This window comes from Zootoca vivipara, chromosome 12, assembly GCF_965207765.1.
Source record: "Zootoca vivipara chromosome 12, rZooViv2.hap1.1, whole genome shotgun sequence".
NCBI classification, from domain to species: Eukaryota; Metazoa; Chordata; class Lepidosauria; order Squamata; family Lacertidae; genus Zootoca; species Zootoca vivipara.
The window spans coordinates 22,638,677-22,652,544 of record NC_142595.1 but is presented as its reverse complement, the minus strand read 5'-3'; the positions used below and the strand labels follow the sequence as shown (position 1 = coordinate 22,652,544).

The following is a 13,868-nucleotide window of genomic DNA, read 5'->3' as shown; positions in this document are numbered from 1 at the left end:
TTGCATTTCGGGAAGAGTGCTCTAGTGCTTTGAAAGCTGCTTGCAGCGTCCAGCTGGCCGCAGTGAGTACGGGTCACTGGTCTGATCCAGGGCAGCTGCTCTTTACATTTTAAAAGATGGGGTTGGTGATGGTTAATAATGGTATTTTAAATCTAACACACTCTCAAGGCACTCCTCTCATTTTTTTCCCCTCCCGCTTTGCCCATCAAGGTCCCGGAAGTTTAACATCCTGGGCACAAACACCAAAGTGATGAATATGGAAGAGTCCAACAATGGGAGCCTCTCTGCAGAGTTCAAGCACCTGGTGAGTGACACAGCATCTCTCCCCTCCCTTGCTCCCCAAAACACTCCCTGGAAGCACAGTGTGTCTAATTTATCCATTTTTATCTCTCTCCCCCCCCCCCAATCACAGACACTGCGGGAACAGAGGTGTGGTAATGGCGGAAGAGCAAACTGCGATGTGAGTGACCCAACACAGCACTGCTGGTGTAAAATGAAATGTTTGAGAGCAGGAGTAGTTACTTCTCTTGCTCCACTGGGAAGTGCTACTTGCAGAAATCTCTGTTCTGGGGATGTCCCCTCTCTCTCTCTCTCTCCCTCCCTCCCTCCCTCCCTCCCTCCCTCCCTCCCTCCCTCCTCATCATCCCAATTCCTCTAGGTTTTCTAAACCAGCGTTTCTCAACCGCTGTTCTGGTGAAACGCTGGCTGGTGTGCCGCGACGTGCGGCGACGAGAAGGGCAATTTGCATTGTCACGTGCCTGGCGGCCGCCAATACACACTACTGACCCGCTGGAAAGCTAGGCTTAACCGCTGACCCGCTGGAAAGCTAGGCTTGTGACAATGCAAATCGCCCTTCTCGTCGCCGCACATCGCGGCAAAATTTAGACAAACTAAACTAAAATTTAGACAAACTTAAAGAAGCTGGCTGGATGAGCTCAACCTGAAACTTGCTGAGCAAAGGATTGTGCTGGCAGAGAAATCAGCGGCTTGTGAAGCCTTATTACAGGAGATTGCAACCAACACAGCAATTGGCAAGTGTTTCTTACAGTCATAATTATATAGTCAATATAGGGCGGCACAGAGTTAATTTTTTTAACTTTTTTAATGGTGGTGTGCCTCGTGATTTTTTTCATGGAACAAGTGTGCCTTGGCCCAAAAAAGGTTGAGAAACACTGTTCTAAACCATGCCCCTAAAATGTTTACAGTCAAGTATCTCCTGCAAAAGAAAAAGACCAACCCTTGGGAATGGGGAAGTGGTCTCTTTTAGGTTTGACTTTAGGGAAGATTAGTCCTGTAAACGCCTTTTCAAAGGCTGATTCCTTTGTTGGTCTCTCCGCTTAAGCCTAGCTCAGCAGAACTAAAAACGAAACCAAAATTGCAGGTTGCTGCTGTGTTTTTTTCCAAGGGGACAAAAAAAATACCCTAGAGAAATATTTATTATCTTCCCCCGCATTTACTTTCCACTTCCTCCTCAGGCCTCCCTCATCGTCACAGAAGAGCTCCATCTCATCACCTTTGAGACAGAGGTTTACCACCAAGGCCTGAAGATTGACCTAGAGGTGAGCCCTGGTTGTGCTGATTCCCCACAGTCCACCCACTTTATAGGGGTGGGGTGGGGGTTACAACTGCACTGGGAATCTACCCTGCTAGAAACCCTCTTTTGTGGTACTGGTGTGGGTGTCTTGTTGGGAGTTTGCATTGAGCAGAATGCGGGGAAGAAACCATGTCAGTAAACTACAACCTACAATTTGCATGCTCAACAACGCTCAAGGGCAAATCTTGAAAACCTAGACTGACAACATCCATGAAAAAGAACTCAGAAAAACTGAACAGTCCGAAACAATGATGGCAAACTCTAGAGATAAAGTCTCTTGTTAAATCTCTTAAACCTAACTGCTTGTTGCATGCCTTCTCCAAACCTCCCCTTTCTCTTATGGTCATACCAGCATTTCTGGCTTGCTTCACCACAAGAGAGTTGGAAAGGGGTCCCATGAGTCTCCCTACCTGAAGACAATTAACTTCATAACGATGCATAAGGACTAGAAACTTGGTGTTCTGGTTTGCTGTGGAGCAGGAGCCTGGGGGGGGGGGGTTTCCTGTTGCACAGCAGAGACCTGAAAAAAGAGAGGGGCTAGTCTATGTGCTCGAGAGCTGCTGTCTTTCTTTCCCTGTAGACCCATTCCCTCCCTGTGGTGGTGATCTCCAACATTTGCCAGATGCCCAACGCCTGGGCGTCAATCTTGTGGTACAACATGCTGACAAACAACCCCAAGGTACGTTGAGTTTCCCAAAGCTTGCACGGACAAAAGAGAGGGCGAGAGAGCAAGAGAAGGAGGGTGTTTTTATTTGTTTTTCGTCTGGGTGTGTTGTTTGTTCCTGATTGTGACCGAGTCCCTCTCTTGACAGAACGTCAACTTCTTCACCAAACCACCCATTGGCACTTGGGACCAGGTGGCCGAAGTGCTGAGCTGGCAGTTCTCCTCCACCACCAAGCGAGGGCTCAGCATAGAGCAGCTGACGACACTGGCAGAGAAACTACTTGGTAACTTAACAAGCTCCTCTCCTCCTTATATGTGGGCCAATGGCAGGGAACCTTGCTCAGCAGCGCAAGGGCCACATGCCCTTCCAGGCAACTTTCCGGGGTCCACATTGCCAGGGGTGGACAGGGCCAGAAGCAGAAACAAATGTGGATGTTCCCTTTGTGCCGTAAGCTTCTACCTCGGAACACGCCCCTCTCTGTCCTCCTGTCCAGGCAACCAGCAAACATTATCAAACTTTGGTGGCAAGTTCTCATCAGGCAAAAACACTCAAGAAGTGTGAAGCAGATCCTGTGAGGGTTGTGGCCTTGGGGGAAGTCCAGAGAGGCCTGGAGGGGCAGCATTCAGGCCCTGATATGGGTCATAAGGAGTTGCTGTCTTCCCATCTGGGCTACCCAGCCTAGGGGTATTGGCTCTTAAGTGGGAGAGGAGCCTTGCCCAGGTGCACAACCAGAAATCCTTTTTTAGCTGTGGGATTCAAACTTGGGACCAAAGCATGTGCAAAAAGTGTTGGCATGTTGAATGCCTGGAAGCCAAAATATCAAATATTCAAGTTGGTGTTGACAGTTTAGAAAAGCCCGGGCAAGCCTTTTAAGAATAGTGTGCTTCCTTTTAAAAATGCCTTTCCTCCAAGGAACATGAGGTGACAGACATATGGATGTGTGTACACACACACACACACACACACACACACACACACACACACACTTTTATCCTCACAACAACCGTGTGAAGTTGGTTAGGCTGAGAAGCAACAACTGGCCCAAGACCCCCAGTGTACTTTGTGGCTGACAGGCATGCCAACTTGAACAAAATATGGGGGGGGGGAGCAGGGCAGGTAGGCCTCCTCATAATCAATCACACGATGCAGTGCACACATACCATTTGAATGGCAATTCCCAACAACTTTAGGGGGGCAACCCCATCAAATGGGGGCTGAAGGGGCCTTGGGCCCTTGGCCTCTAGGTGTTGGCTCCTATGGTGGCTGAGGGGTGGGGATGGGTGAGATTTGAACCTGGCCCTCCTAGGCCCTTGCCTGAGGCTCTAACCAGCTCTCTTTAATGTCTTTTCTTCCCTCCCACCCCTCTACAGGCCCTGGCGTCAATTACTCCGGATGTCAGATAACATGGGCGAAGTTCTGCAAGGTAGGGGGTTTCGGAAAGCTTAGCTGCGGCATTGGGTGGGGCCGAAGGTGCATCTGCCGTTTTGTTCACGTGGGGGGAACCTTTGCTTTTATCGCTGCAGGAGAACATGGCAGGCAAAGGCTTCTCCTTCTGGGTCTGGCTGGATAACATCATCGACCTGGTGAAGAAGTACATCTTGGCCCTGTGGAATGAAGGGTGAGCATCTGCCAGAGACGTCACCGCAGTTGCCAGCATATCTCTCTCTCTCTCTCTCTCTCTCTCTCTCTCTCTCTCTCTCTCTCTCTCTCCCTCCCCCCCCCAAAGAGGCCACTCTGCCTATCCAGTAAACAAAGAAACCCTAACAAGTTGGAGAGCAGGGATGGGGAACGTGTTGCCCTATAGTGGCTGTTGAGCTCCCAGCTCCCATTATTCCTGATGGGAACATAGGAGGCTGCTTTACACAGTTGTACCTCGGAAGCTGAACAGAATCCATTCCGGAAGTCTGTTCAACTTCCAAAATGTTCGGAAACCAAGGTGTGGCTTCTGATTGGCTGCAGGAAGCTCCTACAGCCAATCGGAAGCCACAAAAGCCCCGTCGGACTTCCAGCTTCCAAAAATAGTTCGCAAACTGGAACACTTCACCATTGGTTCATCTTGCTCAGCATTGTCTACACACGGAGAGGTAGTGGATTTCCAGGAAGGGGCCTCTCTTCCCAGTTCTACCTGGAGATGCTGGGGATTGAACCTGGGACCTTCTGCATGCAAGACAGATGCTGTGCCCACGGCCCTGTGGGTTTCCCAAACTTGGGTCTCCGGCTGCTTTTGGACTACAACCCCCATCATCCCTAGCTAGTAGGACCTGTGGTCAGGGATGATGGGAACTGTAGTCCAAAAACAGCTGGAGACCCAAGTTCGGGAAACCCTGCTGTATCTGATGCTGATTAGGGCTGATAGGAATTCATCCTTACCTGGAGGGATGCAGACTCTCCATCCCTGTGCTAAACTTCCAGTGGAACTTCTTGGTGGCTCTTGGCGTTGGGGGCTAGGCTTGGTGGGCCAAGGAAAAGGAAAGGAAGCCAATGAAAACCTCATATTTCCATTTCTTCTTCCTCAGATATATCATGGGATTCATCAGCAAGGAGCGGGAGAGAGCAATCCTGAGCACGAAGCCCCCCGGTACCTTCCTGTTGCGATTCAGTGAGAGCAGCAAGGAGGGTGGGATCACCTTCACCTGGGTGGAGAAGGACATTAGCGGTAAGGAATGCCACTGGAGCTGCCTTATGCTTAGGGCTGAAGCCAGATCTTCCTTTTTATCTATTAATTACGTTTGCCTGTGTGTAAAAGCTGTGTTCTTCTCAAGCCCATTTTCCATTTTTGGATGATGCATGCACTTGATCGTAGCAGGCGAGAAAAGGACACATTCTTCCTTGGAAAGAAAGGCCTCTGTGCTACCAGCAGTTTTTGTTAGCGCTCGTATTAAAAATCGTGTTTTTAACAAGATCTGCCTTGTTAATTGGGTGAGGCTTTTTAGCCAATTAACCATTTTTAGAACCCAGTTAATTGCTCACACATTGCAGCCCTGCTCATACCAAATCAGGGTAAATCTCAGGGTACTTGGTCCAGACTGTTGTGTCAGTCAATGAACGATTGAAGAACGCTGCCTTATACAGAGTCAGAGCTTTGGTCCATCTAGGTCAGTGATGTCTACACTGACCAGCAGTGGCGCTCCAGGTATGTCAGGTGGAGGACATTCCCAGCCCTACCTGGAGATGCCAAGAATTGGACCTGGGACCTTCTGCATACAAAGGTGCTCTGCCGCTGAGCTATGGCCCTTCCCTCTTACGCAAAGGTCTTTCTCAGCCTTGCAGAGATCCTTTAATCATTGAGATGGCATAGATTGAGCCTACAGCACTCTGCAGGCAAAGTATATCCTCTGCTCCTAAATTACCCCATACTGACACCTCACTTCTTGCAGAAGTTGTACCAGTCATCTGTTGCACACTCCTAAGTAGCATTCATGAACGTTCAGTGACACCACATCAGCTCAGCCAATGGCTAGGGGACAGGCCATCAATGATGGTCAGTTTTTAATCTTGTCTTGTGATTTTTAAAAAAATATATTTTCAACTCTCTTAATTTGGTGAAGCTTTGATGTTGATGTGACTCTGGCTCTCTTCATTTGAGCAAGAAATTGTGCTCCTTTTCATGCTATCCTTGCAAATAAAAACCGTCCCCTTTGATCAAATCTCTTGTTTACCCTTTGCCATAGGGAAGACACAAATCCAGTCAGTGGAGCCGTACACCAAGCAACAGCTCAACAGCATGTCGTTTGCTGAGATTATCATGGGCTATAAGATCATGGATGCCACCAACATCCTGGTCTCCCCACTTGTCTACTTGTATCCTGATATCCCCAAGGAGGAGGCTTTTGGAAAATACTGCCGCCCTGAGAGCCAGGAGCATCCCGAAGCCACTGACCCAGGTAGTTGTTGGCTTTCCGCGCTTGCTCCAGCCCTTTGGTTCTCCACTTTACAGGGACTTTTTGGGATTTTGGCTTTCTCCACAAAAAGGTCTCACACTGCTACGGTAATAACTGTGACTAGCATCCTCCAGCACTCTCTCCAAAATGCAGGGGGCTTGGCTTGTTTATTTTGATTACGTTCCCAGCTCTTCCTTTTGTGACCATAACGGGTTGGTGAAAAAAGCGAACAGATGGGAAGCCAGGGGAAAAGCCCGTATGAATTGTTGCCAATTGTCATTGTTGGCTAAAGTCTGACTCGCAGCTTTTTAAAAACTAGAGAGGAGTGAAGGCAAGAACTTTTTCAAATTGAAGTTTGGCATGGCCGCTGTGAGTTTTGTATTGTTTGCTGATGCTTCTGGAAACAATATGCACGTTGTTAGCAGTTAAGAAGCCCAAAAAACAACAGCAGCAGCAGTCCCTCTGGCTCCTACCATAGTTTTGGGGCAATTCTCAGTTCCCCTTTCCCACCTCCAAATCCTCCTACCATAGTTTTGGGGCAATTCTCACTTCCCCTCCTTTCCCCCTCTCCCACCTTCAAATCCTCTCTATGGAAAGGGTTTCAGAGTCATAGCATATTGAAGAGGAGATGCCCCTGCTGATCTTTGGCACACACCAGCTTATCAAATACCTTCTCCTCTTTCCCCACCCCAAAAACAGGTGCTGCTCCATATCTGAAGACCAAGTTCATCTGTGTGACCCCGTGAGTATTTCCCTCTTTGAAAGGGTTGGGTGGGACTCCAGAGGTCTTGCACAGCAATTAGCTGGGGCTTGCTGAGAAGCCGAGCTCCCTCCCTCACCTGTGCTTTGGAAACAAGAGGTCTCTCTTCAGAAACAGCTGAAGCACAGGTGGAAAAGTGCCCAGAGAGGAAGTGGTTCAATGCAGCGACCACCACACCACTGCACCCGGTGCATAAGTGAGGAACAAAATCCGGCAGGCACCTCGTGTTAAAGACATAAGGCATAGAGATAGAAGGAGGGATCAAACTTACTAACATGCGCAGCTACACACGTATGCATAAAGATACAGGTTGGGTTTTATTTCATTGAGAGTCAAAGCTCTGTACTCCATGGTGCAGAGCAGAGTTTGGTGGTTCTGGAGACTGGGGCTTTTACAACTTATAACTTGTGCTTCCCTTCTGTACCCTCTCCTATTTTTCTCTACCCCCCCCACTCCCACGTGCCTTTCCCAGAACCACTTGCAGTAATACTATTGAACTGCCTATGTCACCCCGCACTCTCGAATCTCTGATCCATTTTGGCAGTAATGGTGAGGGAGCAGAGGGGAACGCCAGTGGCCAGTTTGGTGAGTGTGTGGTCTGCAGTGCTGTTTTGTTTGCTGGAAGGGGGCGGGCTCTGCTCTCGTGCATCTCATTATGGAAAGGACAGGCCGAGGCTGCATCCAGACTGCCCTCTAGAAGCAGGTTACTGAAACTCGAGCTTTCAACCCTTGTCAATGTAGATTCCACAAGTCCAAGCGCCTCTGATTTCAGTGGATCATGAACAAGCATCATTCTCTCACACACACCCTCCTCCTGCTCCTGCTCCTCCTCCTCCTCCTGCAGCTTAATTCATTGCCTTCCTGTTTTAATCAAACCACAGTTTCCTATTGCATCCAACCCAGGGAACTATTGTCTCAGTGCTCCCTTTGAACTACCGTGTTTCTCCTAAAATAAGACGTGCCTCTAAAATAAGCCATGGCACGATTTTCGAAAGAAAAAAAAAATAAGACATCCCCCAAAAATAAGACGTGTTGGGGTATTGTCTCTCCCGGGTCCCGCTGGGTCTCGCTGAGTCGCTCCGCAGCGCTTTGCCCCACAGCGAGCCCTTCAAGGCGCCGCCGCTGGCCACCAGGTGCTGCTGCGGATGCGACGTCGGCTCCTCCTTCTGCTGGCCGCCGCTCATTGTCCTTTTCGGCCGCCGCCTCCCTCCCTCCCCGCCGGGCCGCTGCTGGGTCGGGGCTCGAGCGGGAGCCAGCAATGACAGGCGCGCCGCCGCCGCCTCCCTCCCTCCCCGCCGGGCCGCTGCTGGGTCGGAGCTCGAGCGGGAGCCGGCAATGACAGGCGCGCCGCAGCCGCCTCCCTCCCTCCCCGCCGGGCCGCTGCTGGGTCGGGGCTCGAGTGGGAGCCGGCAAAGACAGGCGCGCACTGCTGTCTTTGCCGGCTCCCGCTCGAGCCCCAACCCAGCAGCGGCCCGGCGGGGAGGGAGGGAGGCAGCGGCGGCGCGCCTGTCTTTGCCGGCGCCCATTCGAGCCCCGACCCAGCAGCGGCGGGGAGGGAGGGAGGCGGCGGCGCGCCTGTCTTTGCCGGCGCCCGTTCGAGCCTCGACCCAGCAGCGGCCCGGCGGGGAGGGAGGGAGGCGGCGGCGGCGCGCCTGTCATTGCCGGCTCCCGCTCGAGCCCCGACCCAGCAGTGGCCCGGCGGGGAGGGAGGGAGACGGCCGCGGCCGAAAAGGAAAATGAGCGGCGGCCAGCGGAAGGAGGAGCCGACGTCGCATCCGCAGCAGCACCTGGTGGCCAACGGCGGTGGTGGCGGTGGCGGCGCCTTGAAGGGCTCGCTGTGGGGCAAAGCGCTGTGGAGCGTTCCGCCTGGGAGGACGTCGGCTGCGGCAGCGGCGAGCCGAGCCTCCCAGGGTAGTAGCTTAAAAAAAAAAAAAGACATCCCCTGAAAATAAGCCATGTTGTGTTTTTTGGGCAGAAAAATAAATATAAGACGTGTCTTATTTTAGGAGAAACACGGTAGAATTGCAAACCACAATTTGATCCCGGTCAGAAAGGATTCCTCCAATGGTCATGTTGTTGGGGGCTGCACTGCCTTCTGTGCTGCCTCCCAAGAGCTCCACAGCAGTGGTGGGTGGGAGACAACAAAGTGACGAGTGCGGATTTTTACCTTTGTGGAGTAGGCTAGTTCCTACACCCACTCCACCCAGGCCAGCAAGTGGCATTATTAGAGTTCAAGGACATGTTACAGTCATGCAAAAATATTTGGGGTGCAAAGCATAGCCGTCAAGGGGTATGTGCTGTGGAAAGGGGAAAGGAGGAGAGATAAGAGAGGCCATATCTAACCCTCAGGCCCAAGGCTCTCCAGCCTGGCTTTAAAGACTGTCTTTGCAACCATAATGGCTAGAAACTTGGGAGATCTCAAGGAGCGGAATTCTACAGCCATATCCTGTTCTGAAAGGGTTTGTTTACATATGCACTTCATTGAGGAATATGCAAAACCTTGAGCATGCTGCAGGCTGTGAATCTGTCCAGGAGATGTTGAACCGGAATTATTGCATTCAACTCTCTTTCCGTATCTCCCGCAGAGTCCTTGCAAGTCTTCGACATGGAGATGGCCGCTGAGAGCGCCAACTCTCCCATGTGATTGGACTCCTCCCGGGCAGCTGATCGGTTCTGCATTTCCCTGGCACAAGAAACACCTTCTTCCTCTTCTTGCATTGTCGGATGAGCCCAATCGGCACCCAGACTCTGCCTCGGCATGAGACGTTTGATTGTGGGTCCGTCGCGAGCCGCTTTCAAATACACCGTCGTCAGCAGCTCCTTGCCTGAGCTCCCGTGACTGGAGGGAAAGCCCTGCTTGATTTTAGTTGGGCTTTTTCCCCTCCAGAAGAAAAAAAAAATAGTTCTCCCTCATGTATAAAAGCTACTTGTATCAGGGGTGTTTCTGTTTGTCTTCGCTAGACCAAGTGCCTCTTCATGTCCACATTGCTGGCCTCCTGTACATGTTTGCTGCATGCCGCAAAAGGCTGCTTGTGCAGCTCACACCAACTTCCAAGGTTTTTAACCAGTCTATTCGACAAGCTGTGTTGTCAAGTGTAGGCAGGAGGGGAAGGAAGAAGAAATTGTGGGGGTATCATTCTTAGATATCGGTGCAACTTTTTTCTGTATCATTGCCCACATTAAAGCTCCATTTCCCTCCCCACTCATCTTTCGCTGGCCCACTTCTGCTTAAAAAAAAAACTTGCCAAATGGTGCGAAGGTGAATGTAGGCCTAGCACCTAGGCCCTTCAAGGTAAGATACCTGTGTTCCCCAGGGCTAGAGAAAGGCCAGGGGCATTGGACACCTGTGCACACTTTGCACTTGGTTGCCAGCTCCGGGAATTTCTATTTTTTAAATACTTTTTTTCCACCAGCACTAGGCTAATTCCAGTTTTACAGATAGGGAACGAAAGTTGTTAGAATTATGTGCTCACCATTAATGGAGCAACCCTTGGCAGAAGTGGGGTTTTGACCCAGGACACTCAAATTAGCGGTGGAGAGCTCTTCTCTTCTGCGCTTAAGCCCAGATGAGGCAACCGAGCTGAGTCAAGAGCTCACCTGCTAGATTCACACTTGGAGATCTGTTCACTCCGGTTATCTTTTTTAAAATAATTATTATTTATTGCACTTTTATCCTGCCCTTCCTTGAAGGAGCCCTGGGCAGCATGCACACCTCCGCCCCTTCCTTTCCCCTTATCCTTTTATCCTCTCAACAACCTTGCGGTGTAGGTTAGGGATGACAAGGATTCCTCCTGTAAGGTAGATTAGTGGCAGCAATAGGCCTGAGCTTTCTGGCTAAGTCAGGCTTTGAACCCGGGTCTCCTGATTCTAGCCACTGCACTCTCATCTTAGCTGTTGTGTTAGGAGCAAAGAGGCAAAAAGCGTTCCTGCCAGCGTCTCTCCTCTCCTCCCACCCCAAACCGGGCTTTGTCTGGCTTGCCCATTTCCTACGCTTTCCCATTTTTAAAATATTCTCGGCTGTAATTATTTTTTATTACTATCTGCCCAGTCATTCTCTCCACCTCCTGGGGCTTAAGCCTGAGCTGTACCTGATGCTAGTCGGCTGTTGCTTGCCTGAGATAACAATTGGCAGTCTGGCATAGGCAAACTAGAACTCAGACGCTGATAATCTAGTTGTAAATCTCAGCTGTTGGGCTTGTGCGAGTTCATAGAATTGTAGCCTCGTAGAGATGGGCAGGAACCCAAAGGAATGAGGAATCACAGCTGCAGATTCCTGCTTTGCAGGGGGGGGTTGGATTAGGTGACCCTTAGGGTCCCTTTCAGCTCTGCAATAGCCCAGTGGGCTCTCCCGGCACTGAGAGAGAATGATGCAACAAGTATTTTCCAGTATTACTTAGAGGCGTTGGCTAAACAGGAGGCAGTTCGTGGTCAGAGCTGTCCTCTTTCCCTACACCAGACTTCCTCAACCCAGAGTGTAGTTCAGCAACCTTTGGAGGGAAAAGCAGGCCCTTGCTATTACGAAGAGAACTTGCCTCCTTCAGAAATGCCAAGCCTTAGAAAGCGTACCAACTAGTGCAAAGCTGCCCTAATTCCAAAATAGCTTATATACCCCAAATTCTTAGTACCAAAGCTACTCCCCCATCATCACCGCCAAAAATTTCCTTTTTTTTTCTTTTATAGCTAACTGCTCCCCAAAGCGTAAATATCTTAATAGTATGTTTTGTATATTTTATTGCTGTATCTACAGGCTTAAACTTTCTCTTAAATAAATAAATGTCCTTAACACCACATTTCTCTGCTGGAGATGAAGCATTGGGTACTTGGTGTGTTTGTTGAGCTGAGAAAGCAGAGTGGCTTGTGTGTGTGTGTGTGTGTGTGTGTGAGAGAGAGAGAGAGAGAGAGAGAGAGAGAGAGAGAGAGAGAGAGAGAGAGAGAGAGAGAGAGTCTGTTTGAAAGAAATTTGACTTAGAGATGAGATGAGTTGGATCTTTTCTCCAAATGCATAGATGAGGGGCTGGGTCCCCCCCCCCCCCGTGCTGTGGGGCCAAAACTGTATTGAGGTGATGAGTGGAACCCTGTCCGTAGTTACCTGGGTGTAAGTCCCATTGAAATTTCCAGGGTTTACTTCAGAGAAGTCGTATAAACAAGATTGAACTATTTGGTGCAGGTGTTAAGTTTTGTTCATTTAACTAGGTTTCTACTTCACTCCATTAACTTTTTACTTTTTAAAGGTTGTGGGGTGGTTTGTTGTTGTTTTTTTGAAGAAGTATAAATGAGATTCTTTTAAGTGCTTTAGGTACACTTTTAGTAAGGTGTGTGTGTGTGCGCGCAGAAGATTTGGGGCACATCCACACCACAGACTGAAACTGGTTTAACAGCCAATCCCTCTTCCCAGGGAACTCCGGCGATTTTAGTTCTGTGAAGAAGATCAGAGATGAGGGGAGATTAGGAGACCTCCCCAACAACTAAACTGTGCAGCCTGTATTTGTTGCTATGGGACTGAATCCCTCCTGAAAATAGCATCAGTCTGGAAGCACCCAGGATCCCACCCTTGTGTTCATTGCATCATACTTGAAAAGGATGCCTCAAGTTTTTGAATTTTGAAATTTGATATACTTTATTGTCACTTGTACAACTTGTATACATTGAGATTACACAAGCACCCCCACTCAGCTCTCTTAGTCTTAATTCCCCACGTTTACTGACGCACACCCACCAAACCCGAAAGTCAGTTGCCCTGTTGTTATCTTTTCATTCAGCAGCCTAACAGCCCACGGATAGAAGCTGTTCTTTACCCTGTTGGTGCGACTAATCATGCTTCTATATCTTCTGCCCAAGGGCAGGAGATCAAAAAAGTGCCGGCTAGGGTGTGAATCATCCCTAAGAATTTTCCTCACTCTTCTTCTGCGATATCATCCAGCGGATTGACGGGACAGCCCATAATATCTTGTGCTGTATTTACCACTCTCTGTAGGCATTTCCTATCTGTTGATGTCAAGCCAGCGTACCACACCATGATGCAGTATGAAGGACACTTTCTATTGTAGAAGGAGATCATCAAATGTTGATTGACATCGTTCTTTCGCAATACTCTAAGGAAATAGAGTCTCTGTTGGGCTTTCTTAACCACCTGGGTTGTATTGATTTCCCAAGTAAGGTCTTCCCTGCGATAAACTCCTAGGAATTTAAAGGAAGAGACTCTCTCCACACAGCCCTCCCCGATGTACAGCGGGGCTAGTTCTCTCTTCCTCCGGAAGTCCAACACCATCTCCTTTGTCTTGCTAATATTAAGGTGCAAGTTGTTCTCTAGGCACCATGTAGATATTTTTTGGACTTCCCCCTCTATACGCTGATTCGTCTCCACCTGTTATTAAACCCATTATGGTGGTGTCATCTGCAAACTTAATAATTGCAGTAGACGAGTCAGTTGATACACAATCGTATGTATACAATGAATACAGGTAGGGACTTAGCACAAATCCCTGTGGTGTGCCGGTGCTGATTTTTAAGGAATTAGATGTTACTTGTCCAATCCTCACTGTTTGTGTCCGATCGATCTGAAAGTCTTTAATTCCAGCCACATATGGTAGAAGAAAGGTTCATGTCAGTCAGCTTTTTAATGAGGATGTCCAGAAGGATGGTATTAAAAGCTGAGCTATAATCAATAAACAACATCCTGACACAGTTCTCCGGTTTCTCTAGATGACTTGCTGTAAGATGAAAGGCAGTAGCTATGGCATAATCTGTGGACCTATTTCTTCTATAGGCAGACTGATGTTTATCAAAGTCCGGTGGAAAGCAAGTTCTAAGGTGTTGAAGGACCAGTCTTTCGAAGCATTTCATCGCTACAGATGTTAATGCAATAGGTCTGTAGTCATTCAGGAAGGTAATTGCCGTTTTCTTTGGAACTGGGACAATAGTAGCTGCCTTTAAGCATGATGGAACACAAGCCATTTGCAGGGAGATGT

The 13,868-nt window shown here is 49.2% G+C and overlaps 1 protein-coding gene across 7 annotated transcripts in view; it reads left to right on the top strand.

Moving 5' to 3' along the window:
* STAT3 (signal transducer and activator of transcription 3) overlaps positions 1–11,688 on the top strand; it is a 42,160-nt gene extending 30,472 nt beyond the window's left edge. For 4 of the 7 annotated variants that reach the window (XM_035136519.3, XM_035136520.3, XM_088655305.1 and 1 more), the window contains 12 exons: positions 211–304; positions 413–460; positions 1,476–1,559; positions 2,175–2,273; positions 2,407–2,542; positions 3,630–3,682; positions 3,783–3,877; positions 4,776–4,915; positions 5,931–6,146; positions 6,840–6,882; positions 7,373–7,485; positions 9,486–11,688. In XM_035136519.3, the coding sequence (XP_034992410.1) occupies positions 211–304; positions 413–460; positions 1,476–1,559; positions 2,175–2,273; positions 2,407–2,542; positions 3,630–3,682; positions 3,783–3,877; positions 4,776–4,915; positions 5,931–6,146; positions 6,840–6,882; positions 7,373–7,485; positions 9,486–9,544 (1,180 nt within the window). In that variant the 3' untranslated portion in view covers positions 9,545–11,688. The remainder of the gene's footprint in view (positions 1–210; positions 305–412; positions 461–1,475; positions 1,560–2,174; positions 2,274–2,406; positions 2,543–3,629; positions 3,683–3,782; positions 3,878–4,775; positions 4,916–5,930; positions 6,147–6,839; positions 6,883–7,372; positions 7,486–9,485) is intronic. The other 3 variants (XM_060281459.2, XM_088655308.1, XM_088655309.1) reach the window with 1 other exon arrangement.
* The last annotated feature ends 2,180 nt before the right edge of the window (positions 11,689–13,868 follow it).